Source organism: Copidosoma floridanum, unplaced genomic scaffold (genome assembly GCF_036245765.1).
Source record: "Copidosoma floridanum isolate Cflo_tuat_1 unplaced genomic scaffold, Cflo_Japanese_pri ptg000025l, whole genome shotgun sequence".
Lineage (NCBI taxonomy): Eukaryota > Metazoa > Arthropoda > Insecta > Hymenoptera > Encyrtidae > Copidosoma > Copidosoma floridanum.
This window is the reverse complement of record NW_028321902.1, coordinates 7,155,633-7,167,264: the sequence shown is the minus strand read 5'-3', so window position 1 is coordinate 7,167,264 and position 11,632 is coordinate 7,155,633. Positions and strand designations below refer to the sequence as shown.

Here is an 11,632-nt window from a genome sequence, read left to right as displayed (position 1 = left end):
CACGTATCTATTTATGTATCTATTTTACTAGATATTAATTAATGATTTTGTAACGATAAAAAGACCCTATAGTCCATCTGTGAGTGGAAAAAGATTTAATTAGAAAGAAAGAAAAAAAAACTTTTGGTAACATATTATTACATAAAGTACAAAGTATATGCATTACCTGGAATCACAATTAAAATAGTACTCACAATTTCATACTTTTTCGTACACCAACAAAACCCCTTCGAATATAAAATACGACATGTGTACTAATTCGTACAGTTAGTCATAAACTCGGGCACATGTATACGTGTTATCGCAATACACGTGCAATAAGAGATAACGATCATTTTCCCTACATAAAAAAGAAAAAAAACAAAATACAAAAAAAAAAAAAATATATCACCAGCGAATTGTGAGTCAGACGAGAGATTCGAGGAACGGACTGAAGTTTAATTTATCTTCGCTATCTGTAAAGACGCAAACGCGCGCGTATAAGTACAGGGTCCCTTGGATTCCGTAACGCACATTGCCGCAACAAAATAAATGATAACACGTCTTTATTACGCCGCGAGTACATCAGGTGCCCCAAACAGTAAAACATCTGCACTCGGAGGTAATGTACGACATTGCGCGTGATAAAACACACCACACCTATTGTGTTCCACCGAAAAACAGTGCGTTCAAATATTTTTCGTAAAAAATAGTAAAAAATGAAGTTTTGGCGGTGCGGGTTGGCGTTGGCCCCTATGCTCCTCGTCTGTGGGGCATCGACGGCTGTGGATGACTTGAGAAATGGTACGACCAGTGACTTTCCACCGATAAATTACACGCACGTCGGCGAAAATGCAAATTCGGTGGAGTACAAAGTTCAGACCGAAGCCAATCACGCGAGTTCCATGAAAGCACTTTATGCCCTCACCAATGGATTCATTGATCTGATTCAAGGCAAAGAGGCACTTCCCGAGGGTGAGACTTTTTTTCCAATTCATCGGTTGGAAATGTGCCAATGCTTGTCAACACATTTTCCCAATCGTTAATTTGATCGGTAATTGCGATGTATAATTGGGATTGAAGTAAGAAGTATCCGAGTCTCGAAAGATCGGACGAGTGTAACGCGGCAGGGAGTGCAGAAAAATTTCAATTTCGCTGTTTGGCCTTATTTCTGGAAAAATAAGAGGTACCTTCAAGATGAATCACACTTATCTAGCGCGCATGAAAAATTTTGATTAAATTAAAGTGGCATCGACTCCGGCGGCTCGATACGATTCACGAGGCCGATACATTTTTTTAGATAAAATTGTCTTTCTTTAAATACTATCCTGACGTCATTTATCGTAACAAACACACACACGCAATATGCTTTCAAAAGCAACGCGACTACCACACGGACAATAAAACGCCGAGGGAGAGATAAGACGCGCCTTATCAAGTTTTCACAACTCCAGGTGGTTTTCTCGAGACTAATCCGATTCTGCCTCGTTGGGCCACACACTCTAATAATAAAATCCATCAATGAAACAATCGTGAATTTGACTTAACAATTACTAATGGCACATATAAACAGGTTTCATCGACATAAATGAGAATAACATCATCGAAGTCAAGTGGGGCACCGGCAAACTTTTGAAGCACTACGGCTTCTTGACCACATTGTCGATAGTTTTACTGGTACTGGCTGTGATCCTTCCCTTCATCGGTTGCTGCGTTTGTCGCTGCATCTCCCGGAAGAACCGAAAGTACAGCAAAAACCTGTGCCTCCGCAAAAACCTGCTGGTCCTGGCACTGCTTTTGGTGTTTGTGCTTATGGTGTTGGGCCTCTCCTTTGCGACACTTTCCAGTTTGGCTGTGCGGAGGGGTACTCGTGAATTGCCCGACCACTTGGACAATGCCACGGAAGATCTTCAGGTGTACTCCACCGGCATCATGTACGTAAATTTGTGTAGGGTCTTTTGGATAAATTTATGAAATAATGACCCCGTGGGTATAACTTACCGATGAATAGGAAAGGAATTTGAAACGAGAACAAATAATCCAATGTGTTGATTATTACAAGTCGAGGTAATTGCATTCGTGTGTTTTATAGAAAAATATTATGATAAAATTAGAAAACCATTCACAGCCAACCGAAGGAACTAGATTTGGAGCCATCGCTTGATTATGCAGTACTTGAAATAGCGGGTCCCCGAAGTTGCTTAAGTGAAAATAAAATGAAACAAAAGAGTTTTGCACTGAGCCGAGACACGTGCAATCGTGTTGAAGCTCCACGTATTTAGAAAAAGTTTAATAATTATACACGTTATATATTTTTGATACCAATTACAAAAAACTAGTGTGTTATTATGTACAACTTAGCACTCTTGGATATTTAGTCCGGAAAGTTCAAGAACTTGATTTCAATCTTTTGTAGTAACAGTCAAGCTTCCATTGGCTTCCGACCCTCGATGGGTTTATAGGGAGGGGGGCAAATTTATGAACTTGAGCGTTTCTTGACAATTGATATTTCTCATCTCTCATTTCCTATTCCATTTTTCTCTACTTACCTACAGCGCGGAAATGGACGTACTGCTGATAGATAATTTCCACAAGTTGGCGGAAGAGCTCATTTCAATGCTAAACAGGTGCAGCGAATGGGTAATCAATAAGTTGATGGAATGGGGTCCACGTATAAGCGACGTGTTCGTCAAACTCGAAGAAATAGTAAATGGCCTCAAGGACGTGGAAAAAAGTCTTGGATCGGTCATTGAAATTGTCCTTTCCCTTAAACAGGAAGCAACAATAGTCGACAATGGTAATTTCACAAGTCAATGAATGAATTTTTGACCATTTTCTTGTTGGTTGTACAGATTTTTTTTCCAGAGTTTTCCACAATCAAGGATAAATTGATATCCGCGCTGGAATTTAATGGCAACGAGGAAAGCAAACGTATCCAAGACGAGATCAAAAGTTACAGTATAAAAACAGCCGAAATACTCGAAAAAGTTAGTACTCCTTGATTCATTAATAATTTGTTGCAAACATTTCTGAAGCGCGAATCACGATGACAAATTATGCCACAGTTGCCAGTCGATGACGTGAAAAACGCCCAAAGCAAAATCAAGGAGCTATTCGACAAAGGAATACTCAGCAAGGCACTGAAGGGCAGGGAGGAGTTGGAAAAAATTAAGAGCGAAATCAAACAAAAGGTCGATCTATCTGTATCCAAGATTGTGGACAATGTTTCAGACGTAAGCCAAAACTTGACCGAAGTTTTCAAAAATGAGACCAAATGGATAAACGAAACGTTATCCGAGTTGACGGACAATCACACCAAACCTGCCATAAACGATATCAGACTCAACATTGACAAGTACTCGGCTTATTGGCACATTTTTGGCATAGTCGTTTGTTCCACCATACTCGTCATATCCGTACTGGTACTTTTCGGTGCCATGTGTGGCATGTGCGACAAAAACCCAAAAGATTACGACAAAGGCTGTGGCTCCTGTTTCTTAACGACGTAAGTTCTCCACAATTCCATTCGTCTGAAAAAACTCGTAATTCATAATATTTGACAATTCAAGGGCCGTATGGATGATATTTTGCGTGACGAGTACATTGGTCGTGCTAAACGTGGCGCATATGCTGGTAGGTATTTTGAGTGAGCGTATGGTCTGCGAATCGCTCAAGAATCCCCGTGACAGCCAGATTGTTCAAGTAGCAAGTAAAACAATATACATCGGGAGCTTGGAGTACGGATCACTTCTGTCACCAAATTGGAGCCTCCACGATTTAATAGAGTGAGACCCTTTTTTTCCACTTTTGAACCAAAAATTCGTAATTTGTTATACTCCAAAGTGATGATTGTCATGGTATTTCGTTTGTCTGCAGCTCCTGTCGCGAAAACAATGCTCTGGCCAAAGGATTGAAGTTGGAAGAAGCCACAATCACTGGAGTTTGGAAAAACTACACCGACAGTTACGACATTGACAAAAGAATCGACGATCTCGTGAACGGTATAAACCTCAACTTTGACTACGAGTTGATGAACAACGGGACGAAGGAACAACTACGAGAATTCGCCAACGGCGCGGTCAACGAAATCAATTTCGAGGAAATAGACAAGGTTTTGAAGCAGAACTTTACGGGCTTCGATTTGCACGAATTTGCGGAGAAACTCCGCAGTTATTCCGAAAAATTGCCCGATGGCCACCCCTCGAGGTCGGAGGTGGTGAAATGCGCTCAAGATTTGGAAAAACTCGGGGGAAGGATCGTCAATATGACCAACCAGGGCCGCGGCTTAATCGGCACCGTTGAACGACTGCGGGAGCAGATAAAATTCAACGCCACGTCGATCCAAGAGGCCATTGAAAACCTCATCGAGGACGTAGAGGGCGCGCAGCATTGGGTCAACCATAACGCCACCACTTCCATAAAAGAAGTAATCATCGCATGAAATACGTTTACAATGATCAAATGAAAGTGTTATTAATGAATTGTTTGTCCAACGCAACGCAGCTGGCCACGATTTTTGGAACGTCTTTGAAAAATCGCGTTGACGAGTTCCTCACTCACGTGTCGAGCAACGTAGCGCAAAAGGTTGGCAGATGCGCTCCGCTGTCGAATTTGTACGACGCGACGATAGTAGCTGGCTGCGACAAGATCCTCGACCCGTTCGTAAGTTATACTTTTTTCAGAGAAAATTAAACAATGGTCCTTATCTTTTGACATTTTTATCCACGATTTGATTTATTTTTTGGCACACGTAGAATGGGTACTGGCTGAGCATCGGGTGGTGCCTGTTTCTCTTTGTTCCCATGGTCATTTTCAGCGTGAAATTCATTTCCCTGCAGAAAAGGCCTTACATTGATTCGAAATATTTATTTGTTGGGTAAGGACATTAATCATCAATGCATCATCGGTAACTAGAAAGCCTCGAAAACTTACTTTACTTGGTAAAAAAAAAACTTTGATTTCAGCCCGGGAGATTATCAATCACAAGCCACCATAGATCCAAACAACTTGAGAGGGATGAAAAAGTCCAATTATCCCACGCGGGGAAATGACAATCAGTTTAGAAGACAGTATAGTTGGCGCTCCTCTAGAAGTCACTATTAAGTTTATAATAATTTTTGTTTAAATGTAAAAATTCACACGTATATTTTTTTGTCACTTGTTAAATTATGTGGACACGTTTCAAGTGGATGTTGAATGTGCAGTATTTAGCGTGTGGTAGTCGAATACAATAATATTTTTACCACTTTTCCGAGATGTTCGTATCTATAAAAAAATTTGGAAGCTGATTCGGAAACAATTAAGCAACATAAGCAAATCAATTTTTTTTCATGCGTTTTAAAAAAAATTTTAGTATAGTTAAACAAAAATCTCTTAACAAATAGAAAGTTGACTTTGCGTCCTGTGCAACGTCTAATGCAAAAATACAATACGTTGCACCACGGAAGGAAAGAAATTAGATTATATCGAATGCATATATAGGATCATGTGTCGTCATTATGTATGCGATACTTGATGCATTAATTATTTTTTCTACCTATGTGCACCAGTGTACTTATTAATTGATAAGCGCAGTGACAAACATTTTTTTCGTAACGCCGCTATTTATCTTTAGATAAAATTGTCCAATTAGGTATAAATGTGAGAGGTTGAATTGCGCTCATGCAGCAAATACAAGTTTTTTTCATCAAGGGCGTATTAAAAAAAAAAAAAAATAAAAAATCATGGTACGGAAAGTCACAGTTTCAAAAATTAAACTAAATGGATGTTACGATTTTTTTTTCTTTTTGGTAGTACTGATTGTAATAAAATAAATTTATAAACAATTTGTGTACTTGATTGAAGGAAGAATGAAACTTCAAATTAAAATCCAATTTTTTTACTCACAATCAAAAAATCTGTACTGTATTTCACTAAAAGACGTTCATTTGATAGCTATCCTATTGAGGCACGATTCGCTAGAAAAAGCACCTGCTAATTAATTAATTTAATAGAAGCACGTAACTGTGAGGTCTAGTCTTGGAAAACTTGGGCATCGCTTGGGGTATATTCGATTCGACAGATATTCCCTGGTTTGAATTGCATTCAATGAACTGCCGAAGCAAGACTTGCCAAATTTTGTATTCATAGTTTTTTTTAAGGCATGACTGATACTCACCATAGCCTTATACTTTTGCCAGAGCAAAAAGTGTAAGTACCCTCGAGTTTGGGTAAAACAAATTTTTGACAACAACTTTGACAGCAAACGTTGAAAATATCACGTAACAATGTGATAGCTGAAAAACTTCTTTTTTTTTTTACCAAGAGAACCATCTGAAAGTAACTGTTTTTTTTTTTTTTTTTCTTACTACCATTTAGCTACCGACAAATAATCTTATGCCTCAGTGCTCATGTTAAGTGCTATCTATCAATTACTATCTCGAAGCATAAATGAGCTTCTAAGTGTCTCGGTATTACAACGTACATTGATTACTCTGTCGTTTAGTAACAGCTTAGACACCTCTGACAGTGACACACTTAGAACATTTTTCATGAAGAATAAAAGTAAAAAATAGTAAAAAATGAAGTTTTGGCGGTGCGGGTTGGCGTTGGCCCCTATGCTCCTCGTCTGTGGGGCATCGACGGCTGTGGATGACTTGAGAAATGGTACGACCAGTGACTTTCCACCGATAAATTACACGCACGTCGGCGAAAATGCAAATTCGGTGGAGTACAAAGTTCAGACCGAAGCCAATCACGCGAGTTCCATGAAAGCACTTTATGCCCTCACCAATGGATTCATTGATCTGATTCAAGGCAAAGAGGCACTTCCCGAGGGTGAGACAATTATGTCCTGTATTAATTTAAAATAGAACACTCGGACAATAACTATTGTACTTATCACAGTGTAATATGGTAATTAATAAAGTATGCATACTTTAGAATCAGTTGAAAGAGGTGAGGGGAACAAAAACATGCTGCAATGCTGGCAATGGCTTAGCTCGTGCTATACCTACACGTGCGCGTGTTTTAAATTTATTTTAAACCAATTTTAAAATTCAAAGTAATGTTTATCTAATAATAATAATAATAGTATTGCGTCATAAAAAAAAAGTATGGAGATTTCTACAGATAAAATCCTCATATATAAATTTTAAGGTGGTTCTTCTACAATGGGCCAGTGAAATGGTCTAAAACGGGATATTTTCAGTAAGATCAGTCTACCGATTTTTATTTCTTGAACAAGTCATGCTAAAGTCTTACTTTTTGTTCTCTAACTTTTTGTCCAACGTCAGTTTGATTCATCGCGAAATATTATGCAGTGAATAAAATGGTTATTTTTATACTTCATTAACGAAAACAGATAAGATATTTAGTAATAGTGAAATGTATCATAAAATGATGAGATTTTGTAAAAAAAAATTTTAGTCTGAACAGTGACAACGAACGTGCACCAGTTGAATGTTATTTACAAGTACTCCTTATCCTCTCTCTGTGTGTACAGGTGATAATTCTCACTGACACTAATTATTTCCACATATTTTTAAAATTTACTATGACCAGCTATCATGTTAAGAAACGAACCCATCAAACATGTTTATTTAAAAAAAAAAAAAAAAAAAAAAAAAAAAAAAAAAAAAAAAAAAAAAACAGTTAACTTAAGTAATGGTAGTTTTCGTCAATTGTTTGGATGGACAAAGCGTTTAACTGAATTTTCGAAATAAATTTTTCAACTCAAATTAGTGAGATATTTCGTTTTTGTAAGTCAAACTACGCATTCCATTTCGTAACGTTATAGTTCGACGTATTTGGTAAATTCTCCTCCGATAATTACCTTCTTCTCTTCTACATGTACAGTAACGTAAAAAAAAAAATGTCAACAGGTTTCATCGACATCAATGAGAATAACATCATCGAAGTCAAGTGGGACACCGGCAAACTTTTGAAGCACTACGGCTTCTTGACCGCATTGTCGATAGTTTTACTGGTACTGGCTGTGATCCTTCCCTTCATCGGTTGCTGCGTTTGTCGCTGCATTTCCCGGAAGAACCAAAAGTACAGCAAAAACCTGTGCCTCCGCAAAAACCTGCTGGTCCTGGCACTGCTTTTGGTGTTTGTGCTTATGGTGTTTGGCCTCTCCTTTGCGACACTTTCCAGTTTGTCTGTGCGGAGGGGTACTCGTGAATTGCCCGACCACTTGGACAATGCCACGGAAGATCTTCAGGTGTACATTACCAGCATCACGTACGTAACGTGATCCGATGAAAAATCGAGCCCTTGATTTCATACCAAAATATTTTTTCATTTGCGTAATTGATATTCCAATAATTCATTTAATTGCTTGCAGTGCCGAGGGGGAGATACTCGTGCAGCAGAACTTGCAACAGCTCGTGAAAGAACTTGCGTCAATAATAGTCAATGGCAGTGAGTCAGCAAATGGTAAATTAAAAGAGTTTCCAGGAATCGTCATTTTTGAGAACATCAAGAATATGGTATTAGACCTTGGCTATATAAGAGATAATCTGAGGTTTGTGGTCCAAGTGTTTCGTAACCTTAAAAATAATGTTACGGAAATCGACGAAGGTGAGTTAATATATACATTGCTTTCATTTTTTATCAGGCCTCAATAATTTATTTTACATATTTTTAGAGCTTTCGAGATTTTGTGAAAAGTTAAGTACAATTAGTCCCACTATTGAAAAGCAGTGTTGGGATAAACATAAAATTACAACTGGCATAAAAGGAAAACTTAAAGAAGTAGATCGAATGCAAATACGATTATATGTATAATTTATTATGGAATTTCCAAGGCACTTATTTTAAACTTACGTTACTTTCAGGTGTCCTTGAAAGATGTAAAATACGCTCAGAGAGAAATAGAGGAGCTGTTTAACAACAAAGAAGTTATGGCAAATGTAGACAACAGCAAAGGAAAGTTGATGGAATTTGAGGCCAAAATCCAGCAAAAGACTAGCCAGTCCATATCGGAAGTTCGAGGCAAAGTTCAGGGGGCACGTAAACGTATCTTCGAGCTGATCCAACACGAGACCAAAATACTAAACAAAACTCTTTTGGAAACCAAATCTCTTGTAAAGGATAAAATGCTCGACATTAACAAGTACTCGGTTTATTGGTACATTGTTGGTCTCGTTGTTTGTACCACCATATTCGTGATGTCCATACTGGTACTTCTTGGGGCCATTTTCACGGTGTCAAAACCAGATAGTCACAACGGCTGCGGCTTCTATCTATTGTCAACGTAGGTGCCATTTTTCTAGATAACTATTTTAAATGGTAAAAAAAAATGCAAATGAATGTTGGTTGATGATTGAAGGGCCATTTGGACTATATTTTGCGTGACGAGTGTATTGGTTGTGCTAAACGTGGCGCAGATGCTGGTGGGTGTTCCGAGTGAGCGTATCGTCTGTGAAACGCTCAAAAATCCCCGTGACAGTCGAATTATGCAAGTCGTGAGTGAAAAAATACACGTCGAGAGCTCAAATTACACATCATCAAATTGGAGCCTCTATGAATTTATCGAGTAAGTTTTTTTGTACTCTTAATCGTGTCTTTACTATCTTCATTTTTAATTACGATGATTGTATGATTTATTGATTGTATAGCTCTTGTCACAAAAACGACACTTTGATGAGAGGACTACACTTAAAAGACGACGTAATTGCCGAAGTTTGGAAAAACTACATCGACAGATTTGACATCAACAAGACCATCGACGAGTCTATAAATAAAATAAATCTGGAAGGCAAGTACGAGTTTATGAATCCAGAAATCAAGGAAAAACTGAAAAAATTGGCTAGTAGTGCAGTAAATAAAATTTATTTCAATAAAATGGACGATTTTTTAAAAAAGAAGTTTGCGAGCACCGATTTGCGCGTATACGCGAAAATTCTTAGTGAACTTTCCAGTAGTAGTGTGACTAGTGTTGATGGTAAACAAAAACTCATAAATTTATCTCGAGAATTGATGAAGCTCGACAAAAAAGTCAATGATACGATATCGATGGGTGAAAAATTGATCTTCACTGTCAAGCGGATACAATTAAATGCTACGTTGATGCAAAAAGCTGTGAATAATCTCATCGTAGACGTGGAAGGTGCCCAGCATTGGGTCAACTATGACGCGACTATAGCTATGAAAGAAGTATACAATACATTTTTTCAAACGCAATCATAATTTAAATAATAATATTTATAAATCTAATAAGTCTATAATCTGATGTGTACAGATGGTCACGAGCATGGGAGCGTCTCTGAAGAATCGGATTGGCGAGTTTTTCCCTCAAGTCCTGCACAGCATCACCAACGAGTTTGGCAGATGTGCTCCGCTATCGAAGTTGTACAACGCGACAATAGTTATTGGCTGCGACAATATCCTCAACCCATTTGTAAGTTATACATTTGTCACATGGAAATCGGTAATTTTTTTTTTTTTTTTTTTCATCACCAAAAAATGTCTACTTCGCAGAATGGGTACTGGCTGAGCATGGGATGGTGCCTGTTCCTCAACATTCCCATGGTAATTTTGAGTGTAAAATTCATTGCCCTGCAAAAAACCCCCAAAGCGGATTTGGCCAGTTCCACGGAAGAGTACGTGCATTACGTTTTATTAAAAATAAGCATTTAAGCTCCTTTACAACAAAAAGTGACGGATGAGGAAAAAAATTTTTTTTTTTATTTTAGAATCAGAGATTCTCATCAGATGGCTACTGTCAGGCACGTGAGAAACAGGAGTAGGTGGGCACAGCTCAATAAAGAGCCAAGAAAAAGTACCGAAACCAAAGACATCTGAGGCTTATGTGATTTATCAATATGATTTTTTATAATGTCATACATTTTCAAACCCTCATAAAATTCCCGACTATTCAAGCCCTTTTTGTGTTTGGAACAAGGTAAATGTCCCTATTATGATAACAAAATTTCATCACACTTACATCTTTAATTTTTTTTTCTTAACTGTGAGCTTTTAACAGTAGAAATTTTGGTATTAGCTGGTGCGCTATAAATTTACCATTATTATTCTAATTTTTAAATATGGTTCTTAGTTGTTGAAATACTTTATTTTATAAAAAGTTATAAGACCAAAATGTACATAATTATGAAACGTTGTACCTATTGTTATATTTTATGTCCCTATTTATGAAACATTTTAAAAAACGTAAATTGATTATAATTTTTTAAGACAATTAAAGCTTTTTTACTTGCATAACACTGTTTTATTTAACAAAAATAATTATATCGTTTATTTGTTTACTAGAAATATAAAAATTCCTGGTTGAAGTTTGTGCCATATTACTTACAGTTCAAAAGATAGGTTAAGTAGGACTTTGTCTCTATTTATGGAACTATTTTTAAAAATGGTCATTTGTTGTGTGTAAAATGAAATTTTTCTTGTGAATTCATAAAGATGCATACAATATACAACTACCACATTTTGTACATACAGAACACATTGTATCTTTGTTGAGTATTTGATTAAAGACTTGGATTGCAACTTTCACATGTATATGAATGGTAAGTGAGGACGTGATATAATTGTGAGGACGTATTCGAGTATCATTGAGAAGAAAAAATCACGTTCTCGTTGGATGACAAAGTTTTGCTGTTCAAAAAAGAACAATTTTTTTGCATCACGTGTTTAATCGAGCATAAACTGC

General features: G+C 37.3%; 2 protein-coding genes across 2 annotated transcripts; both read left to right on the top strand.

The window, feature by feature from the left end:
• Positions 1 to 613: 613 nt before the first annotated feature.
• Positions 614 to 5,681, top strand: LOC106644510 (prominin-1). The gene is made up of 10 exons (XM_023391365.2): positions 614 to 954; positions 1,553 to 1,913; positions 2,535 to 2,776; positions 2,845 to 2,966; positions 3,045 to 3,484; positions 3,549 to 3,764; positions 3,856 to 4,405; positions 4,483 to 4,641; positions 4,734 to 4,855; positions 4,944 to 5,681. The coding sequence occupies exons 1-10, from the start codon at positions 699 to 701 to the stop codon at positions 5,080 to 5,082; spliced, it is 2,607 nt and encodes an 868-aa protein (XP_023247133.2). The 5' UTR covers positions 614 to 698; the 3' UTR covers positions 5,083 to 5,681.
• Positions 5,682 to 6,530: 849 nt separating this feature from the next.
• Positions 6,531 to 11,001, top strand: LOC106644490 (prominin-1). Its single transcript, XM_089595292.1, has 10 exons — positions 6,531 to 6,795; positions 7,842 to 8,202; positions 8,306 to 8,541; positions 8,609 to 8,715; positions 8,799 to 9,217; positions 9,293 to 9,499; positions 9,582 to 10,119; positions 10,205 to 10,363; positions 10,444 to 10,565; positions 10,659 to 11,001. The coding sequence occupies exons 1-10, from the start codon at positions 6,540 to 6,542 to the stop codon at positions 10,765 to 10,767; spliced, it is 2,514 nt and encodes an 837-aa protein (XP_089451418.1). The 5' UTR covers positions 6,531 to 6,539; the 3' UTR covers positions 10,768 to 11,001.
• The last annotated feature ends 631 nt before the right edge of the window (positions 11,002 to 11,632 follow it).